Source organism: Onthophagus taurus, chromosome 2 (assembly GCF_036711975.1).
Source record: "Onthophagus taurus isolate NC chromosome 2, IU_Otau_3.0, whole genome shotgun sequence".
NCBI lineage: Eukaryota > Metazoa > Arthropoda > Insecta > Coleoptera > Scarabaeidae > Onthophagus > Onthophagus taurus.
In genome coordinates, this window is record NC_091967.1 from 6,927,894 (window position 1) to 6,943,769 (window position 15,876).

Genomic DNA, 15,876 nt, shown 5'->3' on the forward strand with positions numbered 1-15,876 from the left:
CTGTAGGTCGCTTAGTATTTATTGCCTATTCCTCAGGCAACTTTTGGTCCTGATCCTGGTGCTTTGTAGTTCTTCAGGCATTTAATTATCCGTATCACTTCATCATATCTCAGTACTTTTCTTGCTTTATTATTGTCACACTAATGCTTTATGGCATAAAACTAAACCGTCCCTATTAAAGTAATTGAAGTAATCATCTCTGACGATTTTTCTATTTGTAGGAGAATATCTGGAGTGGGAAACGTGCACCGACGTTGCGACTGGACACTTGTTTTCCAAGTTCTCTTAACGATTCAGCTGTTAACGTGTGATTTTTCAGAAAATAATACTGTTCCAAAAACTCTTGAGAGTGAACAGTTTTGAAATAAAAACTTGTGCGAAAAGAAGTATCCAGAATTGAAAGCTTTAGCCGTTAAATTATGTACCATCTTTGGCTTCATTTACGTATATGAGCAAGGTTCTTAAACACGAGATCCTTAACAACTTGATGAGGAATTTCATTGATTATGCTATTGATTATGTTTCATAAATGAGATAAGAAAAAGTTTTTCAATAAGGACTTGTGTCCAAAAAGATATGGTCCAAGCAAGAAATCCACACCACAAGATCATTTTTTGTATTTCTAATAGATTATTTTTATTTCTTTCTTTATTTTTAATTTCGTATTTAGGCATACTACCGATTGGATAATTACAGATTATTTAAATCTTTCTAACAAATTAATTTCACATTAATCTATAATAAACTACTACTTAAACGGAAATCATGGAAACAACTAAATCTAATGGAATTTAGCGGTTACGTTTGTAATTAAAGGGGTATTAACAATGCTTTACACCCACTGTACACTAAATTTACACTTTGGTGGAGGGGATGATTTTTGCCAATATAATTAGATGAAAATCCATTTATCCTATTAATTTAATATGGACCATTATTAATTTAATGATTATTAATTAAAGTTGTAACCACGAGAATACGCGAAATCGATAATTGACATTACAACATAGTCTCCCAAATTCTCCCTCTTGGGTTCGATCCATGTGCCCCAAACGAGATTAGACCCGTTGTTCCTTTAATTGACCGCAGAATAAGCGACGACAGGCGAAACAATCGCCTTAATCTGTTACGGGAGGGCGTTCATTGTGGGGTTGCAATTGTTCCCTATCTCCGAGGACTTGTAAATCTCTACTGCTTCTTGCTAGACGATGAAGAGGAGTCGCATCTCAAGAAACAACTTCGAGCATCACGCTATTTTAGCTGAAGTAGGGACATTAATACATATTTAATCACGTTTTTTTTGTTGTACGTTTCGGATTTTTGGTAGGATTAACTGCGAAAATAGATCCGATTCGTTTTTCCTTGTGATTTACAGTCGAAGATGCGCTTTGGAATTACACTCACAAAAGGTGCAGAGTAATTCTTTTCGCTTCTGGTTACAAGAAATGGGTTGGCTCGGAAGAAACTTGGCAAGAAAGCTTTGGTCATTAATCAATCGCGTTTAACTTGATTTTGAAAAGAAATCGTTTCAAAGCTAAAAAAATTGAAATTTAATTAATAATTTGTATGAATTCACAATTCAATTATTCAAAAAATTTTTACAACCCCGAAAAGTTGTTTATTTCCCAATCAAGCCGAATTGATTTTGAGGTTTCAAAATCCATATCGGATTTTTGACAATAATTAACAAACCAACTAAAAATGTAAACTCCGAATCGCCCACGTTTCCAATTTCAACGGAAGTTATTGAATTACAGTTTGGTTTCCTGCCACGAATGCATACAAAATACGTTATGCAGCAGATAATAAGCGGTTGGTTCGATCGTTAATTTGAAATTTTAAGCTTATTTTTTTGAAAAAAACTTAAAGTTTGTATTATGCAATTTAAAACTGCTCACTACCTAGGTATATGTTTTTTTTTAAATAAAAAGTTTCAAGTTGTCTCTATTAAAACCGGTAATTGGAAAACTCATATCCCAAATGGTTTGACCGCGTTCAATGCACAAAACCTCCAACCTTCAAATCGAATCTATTGCCTTAAAAGTGCACTTAGCGAACTATTTATAACTTCGATCGGGTCGAATAACATCTCGAAGGCACGCTCGATTCTCCTCCAATAAGTCCCGGTCGGACAACTTATAACTATTTCAGTCCCGGGTAAATGAAATCTTTCGTGGCACGTAAAACGGCGAGCGCGGTTTCCCTTAAGGTTTTCACTATTCCCGGTGCGTTCTTTTTTATCCCGCAGGGTGTTTTTGAAGAACGGTGTAATCTCGCCTTGCAATTCCTTATATTGCGTCGACACCTTAAAAAAATATATAAAACCAACAAATTAAAAACATAACAACCAAAAACATATTTCTTTTCTTTAAAATATAGATCTTGACGTATTTGTGATAAATGCACTGATATTCAGTATTCTGAATATAAACTAGTTTGCTATTTACAAGTCGATTATGGATAGGAGATGATGCGAATATGATTTATTTGACTTTGATGTCGTAAATCCTCTGATATAGACGATGATGGTAACTCCATGTGAAAAGCAAAGAGGAGATATCGAAATAAAACCATACCACCAAAATCACATAACATTTATTTGGTTATTTGCTTAAAGAAATTGAGTTAGAATAGAAGTTATAAAATAAACATCAACAAGTCCCGACGTATTATTTGAATATGCAAATCTCGTCCATTTGACATTCGCACGATTGTACATACACTTTGCGGCCGTATGACTAGTTAAGGGCTTTAAAATTGCGGAAAAGGAATTCGATATTCCTATTAGCGCACCGCAATGTCCTCGAGCAGAATTTTAACGAACCCAAACTAGAGTTATAACGCATTCAGAAAACGTACGTTCGGTTTCAGAATAGTTCTTAGACGACCCCATGTCGGAAACTGCGCGGGGACTTTCAAAAACCCTTTTCGGACGGGGGGCGAAATAAAGGTTAATGTGTGGAAAAAGCCCGCAGGAACACGCAACAGTATCCTAGAACCGTACGGGGCCTTCGGCACTACCGTATTCAGATAGAATTACAAATCGGATTCCGCCGGAATCCCATAAAATCTCTCTCTCGAGCTCGAGAAGGGGACCGAGAATATATATCTGGCTATTGAAGTGCTGTATTAGCCCTCCATACTCAAGTATACTGAATTTAAAGCGTAACGTTACTGTAGTGGTTGAGAAAAGATCAAATTCTAATTGCAAAATTTTTATCTCCATAATTTAATTCATTAATTATGAAAATTGTTTGCGTAAAAACCCGTTCTGCAAGTATGATAATTTTCGTAAAGAAATATTGATTGATTTGAGCCGTCAGCCACTTGGTTGTTAACGAGCCGGTGGTATTTAATTACTCGTGAAGCGGTTGATTTCATTATCCGACAATCATCTGCGTATGATTTGTGGGTGGTTGTAAAAGACAGCAGAACAGATTTAGAGAAGATGAGGATTAAGGTGATTTGTAGAATTATTGAGTGGGTGGAGGGTTGAAAGAGGGATGATATCGCCTGGAGTACAAATTTCTAACATAGATATATAAAGAAAGAAAAATGTATGAATATTCTCCTAAATGACAAAAAAACATAATGGAGCATCTTAGGTATGTGCAAGAAAGTCTGAAAAATCTTGGATCACTGGTAAACCTGTAAGAAATAATGTGTTAAGGTAGAAATTGAAGAAAAGAAATTTGGGTTATGTTGAGTGAGAAAATTGACGTAGTAAAAATAGCAAAAGTATGTTTAATGAATATGTTTAAGCTAGTATACCTTGTACTTACCGATCATGAGTAGATACTGTCAGAAGTCAGGGAATTGAGACTAGAGAAGTCAAAGGTGCGATATAATAACTCATACCATCTGCAAACTTGCCACATTTTCTTCGTTCAAAATGACCACCAGTATTTCCTGTGTTAATTTCAAAGCCGAATTTTGCAGCTTCGTTACTCCATATTACACATCCAACGTTCACGTTCCATCATAATTGCCCGTCATGTTCGCTGCCACTACGGCAGCTTTCAAAAGTCGAATTTGCGTTTCCCTTAGGTATTGCGAATGCTGTCTATTACATGCGAGTTGTCTTTTTAATGAGATACAAACATGTCTTCAATAAATTTTTTTGAAAATTCATAACACCCGACATTGATGAATTAAATTTCGATGTTTTTATCTTCATCCGAAAGCTTCGTCCAATAAATATTTTAAGTTAGGTTCCACGTCAACGTTTACTTAGAATATGAACAGACGATGTATAAATTTGCACCTGTGCACGACGCGCCACTAAGAGCACACAATTTTTATTAAGTAATCTCATGAAAACCAGTGAAAACGATGTAATTCACCTCGACGTCTTCATGAAAATAAGAACAGAAAAAAAGAAAATGAACAAGGCTTCCCGACAACGTCGGCACCTGCTGCTAATGAAACTAACCCAACCGTTATTTCGCTCTTGGTCCGAATCCAATCAAAAGTGTAAATTTACCCCGGTTTTAATTGCACGAAACTAAAGTCAAAAGAGGAGTAGAAGGCAAAAACTCAACTCAGACTTTCTGATTACGTTGCCTTGTTTGAATTCGGTCATAAACAAGAAAACCTCTTACTTAAATTATCACAAAAATCTTATAAATTTCGGTTTGTTGTCAAATTCAAGAGGTTTTTGCGTTGACGCGTTTTATCGAGGGGTGTGTTACGAATGCGAAGTGACGTCAATTAGGTACGCAAGGGATTTTACGTCAAGAACGCACGTGCCAATTACCCGTCGATAAAATAAAAAGCTTCAGCCGCCGTGACGTACTCTTGCGATGAATGCGAATGCACAAATATACGCCCAGGACAACGGCAGTTCTGCTTTTGACAGCTTATCCCCAACGGAAAAGTACCGAAGTGGTCGTTCACTCGCTATTTCCATTTACGCAAACGTAATATGCACGAAATTGAATATAGAAATAATATTGGTACGTATTTTAAAAATAAATAAAAAAAAAACGACAATCATAAGATGTGATAATCTATTATTAACAAAAGGAAGTTTATTCTAGTAGAGAATTAGCGGTGCGGTATTAGATAGGGTAAATCCGGAAACAGACGCGCTCGTTCACGAACGCCTTCGAAGCCTACAATAACGCGCGCTTCGCCTAGAGCACCTAATAAGTCTCGCGGCGCCTTTAATTTGCATAATGCCCACGTGCAATCTCGACACAAAGGACACACTGAAGTGGAACTTAGCTCTAATCTCGTAGCTGGCAGGCTCTGATCCTCAACCTCATTCCAAACACCTAATATATACTAAGAGCTTTTTTAATCACTTCACGATATTTACATCAATTATGCACTAAGAGAAAATATATGGTCAGTATGCATTTTTCAAGAAGGTCTAATTACCCTAACTTACAACATGTATAAAAAAAGAATATTCTTTATTAATAATACTTATCATACAACTTAAGATAATAATGATGAAGTTATTTATGAATAACATAATATTATATATTAATGAATAACTTCATCATTATTATCTTAAGTTAGAAGAATATTTAAGTTTACAAATGTATAAGATGAAACGTTAATTTAAATAACTTCATCATTATTATCTTAAGTTATACAAGTGCCTCTCGTAACTGGTTCGTTAGAACTTTTTTAGGTTCCTCTTGATGGGCATTATGTTTGTTAGGAATCTCTCATTAAGTGTTCGACACGTCCTGTCCAAAAGTTTATTACATTCGCCATCAATACAAAATAAATTTCAAAAATCGGCGCTGGGATAATCTGCCATGATGACTTACACCCGTCGTCAAATGTAACTAATGACAGCAATATTACAAACATGGACCAAAAACTGTCAAAATTCCATGGCTTTCTAATAAAAAAACCTACATTCCGTGCATGTTTTGATAAAGTTCTCAATACGAGGGAAACTACATTAAATAGGTACAGGAATGTTCATAGATAATTTGTAGAGAATTAAATTCCCTTTCTGATAGGCTAAAAAATATGGAATATTCCATTTATAATTTTCGACTTTCTCGCCATTGAATATGGAAAAACAGTAATTCAATTTTTGACCATCCTATATAAGCTACTCCGATACAACAAATGACAATCAACATCTGAATAGCAATCGTGTCAATGTAGATCTTTTTTGAATGAACGCAGGCTGAGATATGGGGTTTTAAAGAGCATGTTGAAATTTACCAAAAAAAGCTTAAAACCAAATTAACTCGAAAACGAAAAGCGCTAGGTACCAATAACTTTGATCAAAGTCAACTGTGTAATAAAAACTATAGCATTCCATTTAAAATAACGAAGTTATGGTCTACTTCCGGTAGTGGAACCTGAAAAAGTTCTCACAAACCTGTTTCGTGAGACACCCTGTATGATAAGTATTATTAATAAACAATATTTAAGTTTACAAATGTATAAGATGAAACGTTAATTTAAATAACTTCATCATTATTATCTTAAGTTATATAAGTATTATTAATAAAGAATATTAAAGTTATACTCTTTTTATACATGTTGTAAATTAAGGTAATTAGACCTTCTTGAAATATGCATACTGAATTAAATTAACGTTTCATCTTAAACGTTTGTAAACTTAAATATTCTTTATTAATAATACTTATCATATAACTTAAGATAATATTGATGAAGTTATTTAAATTAATGTTTCATCTTATACATTTGTAAACTTAAATATTCTTTATTAATAATACTTGTAATACAACTTAAGATAATATTGATGAAGTTATTTAAATTAATGTTTCATCTTATACATTTGTAAACTTAAATATTCTTTATTAATAATACTTGTAATACAACTTAAGATAATAATGATAAAGTTTTTTAAATTAACAATTCATCTTATACATTTGTAAATAACCTTCTTTGTTAATTTTCTAAAAAAAAAAAACGGTGTATTATTAAAAAATAAAAACTTAATAAAATATTACCCCCCAACTATCCATATCAATTGAATGGATCCATTCACCACCTGATTTTTTGCTTTGCGAGATAGATGATACCTTTGAAGATTTTGGAGAAATTTTAATAACACCATTTTCTATTTGAAAAGAATGAATTAAGTAATATGTAACTTAAGTACATTTATAATACCTTTATAAATTTCAACTTTTCCTTCTTTAACCAAGAAAGAACAATAAAAAATATTTTCTACAGTAGCACCAAAATCAGACGTATCAATCACAAAATCGTAATAATCCAACGCCTTTTTATGTTCTTTCTCATAAACTTCAATTAAAACCTTGTAGATATAAGCAATCTGATCTTCTGTTGCATCTTTTTTTTTATTAACTACATTTATTAACTCTTTTTTTGGGGCAGTTTCTTTAGCAACTTTTTGTTTAACTTTTCTCACCTTCACTTCAGATACTTTATCGAAATCACAGGCACTATAGACAGAATTAAAGTGGATCTCATCTGGTATGATACTAGCTGCCTCTGACAAAGCCAAAAAATTTATTTTATCATTATCTGTGGATTTTAACTTTTCTATTAAAGCCAAACAAAATTCGTTACTATCATAACGAAGTGATTGTAAATCTATAACTTCTGCACATTTTGATAAAAGCTGAGTCGCTCGTGATATAACTTGATGATCGACAATTGTTTCATCAATATTTTTAACACGATCCACAGAACGACATTGATTATGAAGATAAGAAACTTCTTCTAATACTGTTGATATCTTCTTGGTGGTAGATATTCCGGTAATGTTCGAATTATCTAAAATGTTTTGTTATGGTTAAGGTTAATTTAAAGGTTAGAAGGAATTAATGCGTTATTAATTAGTAACCTAATTCTTCTAAGTTATCCAATAGCTCCGTGTAACGTAATTTTCGTTCCGCTGTTGACATTGCCTGATTTGAACTCGAATCTACTTCGGCTACTTCCATTTCTTCTTCATCCATTTTAAAAATTATTATAAGTTAATTTTCAAAGTGGTCGCCGAAAATTTTTCTACTCGTTAAAATAAACGAGTTTTGTAGTTCTATCTTATTCAGAACAAATCAAAATTACTTATTTTGTATCTTCCAAGACGTTTATTAAGATTGTGAGGTTGGTAATGGAAAAGATTAAATGTCACTAAGTTTAAATAATTTTTTTACATAATTTTCATTTCAATTACATTATATACTACTATTATACTCATTTTTTGTTTTTAATTGTTAATTATTTATTTCTATGTTAATTGGGTTACAACATAATCTCAAAACTTAGAAGATTCCTAGATGATTTAGTACCTTTATTTTTTTAAATTGGTACTGTGAAATTGACAACCTCATCACAAACAACTTTCGACTTTGAGGTTATATCGTTTTTATTTTCAATAATTATTTTCCAATGAAAATGAGTGGAAAATAAGATAAATCAAGTTAAAAACCACGTTTAAGAAAAATCGAAACGCCCGGCATAACTCAAAAGTTTCTAGTTTTAGTTTTATTTCGACGTAAAAAGTGATATAACCTAAAAATACGATTTTAATTTACATTCATTTTAGGCATTTTCCATCCAAGTTAGGTTTGATCCTCGTTTTTAATTCCGTAGGTAATAATCGCCCAACATGTTTCACTTTCAATCGCTTCTTGTTCGCGATTAATCTCCAGGATATTTGAACTTAATTCTATGTATAGATTGAAAATAATCAACATGCGTATGCTATTAAAACTGTCTTAAAGAGATTTGTTTTTTTAATAAAACACATTATGAAACTCACATTTTAAAATATTAGATAATATATTTACAAAAAGAACCAATACAAAGGTACAGGCAGTACGAAAATGGAATCAAATTTTATTTATCATATATCCTGCAATGTAAAATATATCATGGAATAATCACGCTTTAGATGGTTTAGTACGAAAGATAAAACAAACTATGGACATGAGATCATAGAAATATATAAACGCACTGGTGATTCTTAAGTTAGAAGGACTAGGATGGAAAAGAAGAGGAAAGTTAAAACCCAATTACCAATTGAAAATCTTTCTTTTTAACAATGTACGAAAATAGAAATTAAAAATAAAACGACAAAAACCTATCGTAATAAATATCAGTCTCTCTCTAAGACGTAAACACACAATATGCTATATTTTGTTCGCTACAGGCATAGATATAAAAAAATAAAAAAAGTTTGGACGACTTAAAACTTTATACATACATACATAGATAGTAGAATTTGATCATTTTTTTATTACTTATTCAAGCTCAAATAATATACAGAAGAAATCGCTTATATCTTCATCATTTGAGGATTAACTCCGAATCTATCAAATATAGTAACTAAAAGCGATTTCTACCATACCAAATGAATTATTTGTTAATCCCTTCATTTACTAGTTTAATTATTTTCACCATCGTCAAAACAATAAAATTTAATGAACATGATTTTAGGTATTATTAAGTCTCAATTACATTGAGCTGAATAAATTCACATAAATGAATGGGTCACTATATTTATAGTTAATTAATTGAATTTAACTTGTGGGTACAAAATATCAGAATCTTTATCTTTATAAAAATGAAATTAAGCCTAATGTTTATAACCACAAACTTAATTCAGTTAACCATCTACATCTGTTTAAAAATTATGTTCTTTGCTGTAATTTTTGCGTTAACAAAATATCAGTTTTAGTTAATTATGATAAGCTATAGTATAATATTACATCGTACAATATAATAATAGTAATAATAATGATTTAACATTAAACCTAAAAGAAAAATTGTCACTTTATTTAATTAAATTGGATATTAAGAATATAATAGTCTTAAGGAAAACAAGGTTAAAAAATCAGTGAGCAAGCAATAAGAATCACGTTAAACAATATTTTAAAACAGTCCACTGTTTATAATTATACATAATCTCTTTTATTCTCAATTAAAGAAAACCTAAATATGGAATATATAATATCACATTTTCGAAAATCTACATTCACAAAAACACTCAATAAAAAAAAATGAAAAGGCTTTAAAAGAAATATAAAAATAAAAAAACTGTTAGAGAAAATCTCATGTTTTAGAGGAAATGTGTGTCTTTGGTATAAAATTTGATGCCAAATAAAAATAAAAAAATAATCATAATTAATGATGTCAAGAGATTGGAAGAAAAATGTAATTAGTTTGGAAAAAAATCAAATTTTACACCAACTTCCCCCGTTTTGTTACCTTAAAATAAAAATCTCCCCTATTTTAAACTAAAAAAAAATTAAAAAACGCCTCTTTGTTCAAATCTCCTATAAAAATATAACCTTAAAAACTACTTACTCTGTTTCGGTCATGTGCACCATTTACTCACCCTAAGTTTTGTCTTTTACGTTTCATAACCACACTAAGAAAAAAAATAGTTATGGAGCGATTACAAAAAAAATTGGTAAAAAAAATTACCAAATGTTTCAAAATTAAAAACCTCTAAATTTTCTTGGTATTTTTTGGACGAACAACTATCTATTTACACTAAAGACAACTGTCCGGGTGTTGGCTTTGGGCCTTCCGACCTTTTAAACACTTCGTGTCCGTCTTCACTTGGTCTATACTGACTCTTCTGGGATTACCCAACGTTACCAACGCGCTAGCTATTGCCAAGCCAGCCGATTGACCTTTTACCACATATGGTTCCCCACCCGTTGGTAAACGAACGAGAAGGCTTAAAACAGCGGCCCGATTTCCATTGCACGGTTCCAAAGCAATCGGACTTGGAGAATCGCGTTTTTTCTTCTTCGAATCAGTGACTGTTGATATTGTATTCTCATCGATTCGTTCCTTACCCTCCAATTCAACCAGCACTTGAGAAAACGGTCTGGAAGCCATTTGTTCCATTTCAACGAAGAGTCTTTGACGACGACGATACATGTCGTAACGTTGTTTAATTTTCCATAAAAATGCTGCTACCAAGAGCAACGCTAAGAAACATCTAAATCGAAAATGATTATAAAAGTTAAACATCAAATTAATTAAATATTGATTACTTACGATGAAAATGTAATGAAGAACTGTTGAATGTTGAGTTTAAGATATTGAGAGAATGATATTTGTATCCAAAGTGGTGATTGGAAGTCATAAACGTATACGTAAAAAGTCGTTAAGGAAACATTGTTCTCTTCGCCGAAATTATACTCAGACTTTAGAAACCTAGTTTTAAAATTATTAGTACAGTTATGAGCCGTGTATATTGCTTTTTCCTCTTTTGAGTTGGCTTTTCGCACCGTTACGTTCATTTTAGCCATGACGGAACACGCTATCATAAATTCAGCGTCTATATCGGGTTTGTTCGGTGAATTTTGGAAGTTGATTTGGGTATAGTGACGGTCTTCCTTCTTGGAAAGGTTGAAGGTAAACTGATAATCAATCGCCAGGGCATCTAAATTATAAATTTGTTAGTAATTTTAGAAAAACACGTTTTTAATATTTGAATTACTGTTTTTTTTAGATTATGATAATTTTAAAGTTTTTTAATTAATTATCGTACCCAACAAAGTTTGCAACCAATATCACAGATTGGTATTGTAACGCGACGAAAGTTCCTAAAAACCGATGGCGACAACTCATTAACTTTAAAAGCCGTTTAAAATATGTTTAGATATATTATAATAATTAAAAAAGATTTTAAATATAAAAAAAGGTCCCTTTATTTAAAATAATTTGTAGTGACTTACCGCTTAAAGCAACCGCTAGAAACAACGATAGTTCTAAAAAGAACGGTTTCGAAAAATATAAAGGCAGCAAATAACGGTTAAAGAACAAAGAGAATACGGACAATCACAACAATAACGTTCGATCAGCTGTCAAGATCTGGTTTAAAATTATCCAAACTACTACTACATATTGAGATATGCAGCCAATATTACACAAGTCACGTGGGTTACGATAATTAATTAACACAGTGTACCTGTTATTGCAAGATACTTACAAAAACATGATCCCTTGTTAGATGGATCTCCAGTATAATGATTTGCTTGATCACACTTTTCACAATGATCCCCAATTAAACCTTTAGTAGTACAAAAACATTTCCCGGTATCTGAATGACATTGTGTGGCATGACCGTTGCATTCGCAAGGTTGACATTTCCCGCCATTTACGGGACTTCCCCAATAACCTGGAACACATTTTTCGCAATGTGGTCCAGTTGTTAAGTCGCTGCACGATTGGCAAACGCTAGTATTTCCCCGGCAGCTTGCGTGGCCGTTGCATTGACATAAAGGGCAAGTAGTGAAATGCCAACGATCCGATGGACATGTATTCGATGGTAGGGATTGGGTGTGAAGTGTTGGCCCTGCATATCCACCGGGCATACATTTTCCCAGACCGGTTTTTGATCCGTCATCGCACCAACCGCATGCTGGTTCGTCCCTACACTGTCCGCACGTTAAATAAGAACTACACTGGGATTTCTCTTCCTTTCCACCACTACGACAGGTGGTGGTTTTTGTTGTCCATTCTCGGCATTGTCCGTATGGATAACTGGAGATGTAAGCGTTTTTATCGATACATCTTCCTTCGTTTTGGCACCATATACATTCTTCTTCGGTACAATTTAAACAGGATGTATACTCCGAGCATACTTTAGCGCATGTTGTTCGCTCACTGGGAACTTGAGCATTACCACATCTAACTTTTCCTTCAAATTCCCAGTTACAAAACGAATTAAGGCCGCATGATGTGCATGTATGGAGTTGGTTGCAAAGAGGCGCTGGATCTGGCAAGCACGATTTCATCTCCACAATCCCCAAAAGGCTTTCTTTACAATCAGTACTGTGCGTACAATTTCCATTGCACCAAACGCAATCGTAACTTGTTTGGACGCAAGAGGTACAATCTTGAATTCCATTACACTTTTGTTTTTTATTTAGAATACTTTGTGTGATGTCAGTTCGACTTGATATCGGACATTTACACATTGTGCACCCCGGTTCTGTTCGAGCGTCTTGAAGTTCGTACCATTTGATTGATCTATCGTTTATTGGGATGCATTTTGAGTTACTATTGTCCCATGCACAACTAACGCCCGGTTTTTGACTTAAACATGCTGTTTGGTTTTTTAGTGCGCTACAATTTCCGGCTGTGTATTTTAAAATATCCGAAAGCATCTGTCCGTCAAATCCGCCATAAATATAAAGAGAATTTTCAAAAATTACTGCCGAATGTCCATACCTCGATAAATCAGCACTTAATTCTATAGGAATGCTTAATGTGTGCCACGAATCGCACGCGACTTCGTAAGCAAGTAATTCCGAGCTATAACATTTCGCTCTGAAACTATGAGCAGTATCATTGTGAGTATTTCCGCCAAAAATCAACATCAATCCCGGTGAAATAAACGTTGCTGTATGCAGGAATCTTACGGAAGGACCTTCGTTTAATAATCGCCAAATTCTGCTAATCGGTTCATACGAATACAAAGCTTTACTCAACATTGAGTTTTGATTTTCAGATGAAATATATCCACCATAAACGTAAATCATCATGCTGTAGCTATCGTAAGTGGCGGTGTGACCATATCCCCCTTTAACAGGATAACCATCTGTATTTACATTATGCCACTCTCTAGTACCAAAATAGTATTCTTGAACGTTGTTCAAATAGCCATAACGAGGTGAATACCCAAAAATTACAATCATTCGATCAGATTTTTTATTACTATTCGTCACAATTGTAGCTGTGTGCCCGGATAGTTCTAAAGGACCACAAAGTAAATAACTTGCGTTGCAAGGACCAGATTTAACTGTAACGTTCTCCCAAGCTTTAGCATTAATATCAAAAGCCCATAATTCTGCTGTTGGTCCTCGGTTTCCAACTACACCGCCATAAATAAAAATCTTGTCACCATATAATACTGTAGAATGAGCATAACGTAAAGACGGACCTTCATTATAATGATGCGTTTCCCAAACGTTTCCATTAAAATCATACGTATAGATAATACTGGTACTGTTAATATCATACCTTTGCCCAGCAATTATATACAGAGAATCTCTCCAAACGGCAGCTCCATGCGACGCAGATCCGGGCGGAACAAATCCAGACGGTTGAATCGCTTCCCAATAACCGTTATCAGCCAATTGACCACAATCATCTCCTTTATACCCATTATTACAAACGCAACCCATATGTTCGCAATACCCTCTCCCGAGATGACTATTACAACTATTTGGACATTTCTCGATATGACAAGCACTCCCACCCCATTTCCCATCGCACGTGCATACCTTATCGATGCAGATCCCATTCCCAGAACAAACCATTCCCGAAACTTTCGAAGGACAAGCGTTTAAACGATACGTCATATTAAAACCAGACATGTTGTAAGCGTCGTCACTGAAAAAATGGACAAGAGCCGAACCGGAAGTGGCCACAACTTCGGGTACTTTGCGAATACTGTAATCGTGTCGGTACATTAAACCGCTGAATACAGCAAGTAAAGGCGACTCGACACTGTCTCCGTCGAAGATGTACAAATGATCCCACCCGCATTCCGTCGCAAACTCTTCCAGATGAAAAGTTATCGTTGAGTTTGGTGCATCTATTAACCAGGAACATTTCAGGCCGATTGAATAATTACCCAAACCGTCGTGAATTGTACCGGTTGGACTTGCCAAACTGTAACAAGATTATTTTAATTTATTCATAAAGTTTAAGATTGAATTAGATTAAATTTTATAAGAAAAAATAAAAGATATAATCTCGATAATATAGAGAGAGTATAACACCCTGTATAATGAAATAAATATCCATTACACCTGTATATTTTTAATAAACAAGAGTTTAAATGAAAATAAAGACATTAAAGGTTTAAAATTACGTTAATGACATTGAAACATTCAATTTCCTTTCAAAAACAGCTTCCATATATGTTAGAGAGCAACATAAATTCAAGCAGGTGAATTTTTTTATAGCGTGCTTCAATTGCAATTGGAAAACCAACCGGGTCAACTGTAGAGGAAATGGATAACATAAAGATCTTTTGTTTAAATTCATTCGATGTGAAATTCCAAGCTTATTGTTAAAAAATATATATTAAACTTTTTGATAAACAAAGGGTTTTTGTTAATTCGATGATAAGATAAGATATAAAGATGAATTAATGTTAAATACTTTATAATTCTAAGTAAGATCAAATAAACATTGAAATATAAGATAAAAATATATTTAAAATTTAAAGGTAAACATTTATATTTTAACCTAATTCGATTAAAATAAACTTCATTTAATCGTATTTACCGTATTTTTCCAGCACAAAACTGGCAATTACTTCCTTGCCATCCTTCCGAGCATACGCAGGTGTCATTGACGCACTTTCCGTGAGGTCCGCAATCGCCGTTGTCTTGACACTTGGCGGCTACGAGCGAACATGCGGCCCCCAACACCAGCACAAAGGAGCAAAAAACGACGGCGCTCGCGTCCGGACATTTTCGTCGATACTTAGACTTGAATAGAAAGAGGAACATCTGCAGAGACTCTAGCATGATGGGGCGACCATTTTTAACTGGGTCCGCTGTGTTGTCGGTGGTTTTAATGGCCGAGGCCAACGGCACGTCCACTACAGGTTTTAAGAGCGCACGGTTACTTTACGTGGGCAGACGGTGTGGATGAGGGGCCTTCGGGCCCCCGTCACCTACTCGCGAACTCTTCCGCACGTCGTCGAACTCGAACGGACTAACCAGCGGCGCCAAAACTACGACCCTATCGTGTCCATACTTTTTTGACATTTACTTTTGACGTTATTTTTTTTTCTTTTTGACAATTATCATTTGTGTGACGATAGTTACAATTTTGTCTTACTAAAAAGTTGCTAACTTCCGGATTGCGGTGACTATAGTTACTTTGTATAGATTTCTAAGTTATCTATATTTCAGGGTTTAT

The 15,876-nt window shown here is 33.8% G+C and overlaps 2 protein-coding genes and 1 long non-coding RNA gene across 4 annotated transcripts; 1 reads left to right on the forward strand and 2 right to left on the reverse strand.

Moving 5' to 3' along the window:
* Nucleotides 1-4,995: 4,995 nt before the first annotated feature.
* On the reverse strand, nt 4,996-8,068 carry LOC111427266 (Non-SMC element 4). Its single transcript, XM_023062307.2, has 4 exons — nt 7,814-8,068; nt 7,114-7,743; nt 6,951-7,060; nt 4,996-6,896 (listed from the first exon to the last, which is right to left on the reverse strand). Exons 1-4 carry the CDS (start codon nt 7,926-7,928, stop codon nt 6,849-6,851), a joined length of 903 nt encoding a protein of 300 aa, XP_022918075.2. The 5' UTR covers nt 7,929-8,068; the 3' UTR covers nt 4,996-6,848.
* A 167-nt stretch (nt 8,069-8,235) lies between these two features.
* LOC111427508 (uncharacterized) lies at nt 8,236-9,068 on the forward strand. Its single transcript, XR_002707949.2, has 2 exons — nt 8,236-8,467; nt 8,519-9,068. It is a non-coding gene; the product is annotated as an uncharacterized lncRNA (long non-coding RNA).
* LOC111427507 (attractin-like protein dsd) lies at nt 8,731-15,763 on the reverse strand. Of its 2 annotated transcripts, XR_002707948.2 has the most exons (5): nt 15,235-15,763; nt 11,924-14,613; nt 10,987-11,374; nt 10,402-10,927; nt 8,731-10,345 (listed from the first exon to the last, which is right to left on the reverse strand). XR_002707948.2 is itself a non-coding variant. In XM_023062682.2 (4 exons), the coding sequence occupies exons 1-4, from the start codon at nt 15,477-15,479 to the stop codon at nt 10,471-10,473; spliced, it is 3,780 nt and encodes a 1,259-aa protein (XP_022918450.1). In that variant the 5' UTR covers nt 15,480-15,763; the 3' UTR covers nt 8,731-10,470. The 2 variants fall into 2 exon arrangements, 1 of the variants encoding a protein (XP_022918450.1); XM_023062682.2 differs by having other exon boundaries at nt 8,731-10,927.
* Nucleotides 15,764-15,876: the final 113 nt, after the last annotated feature.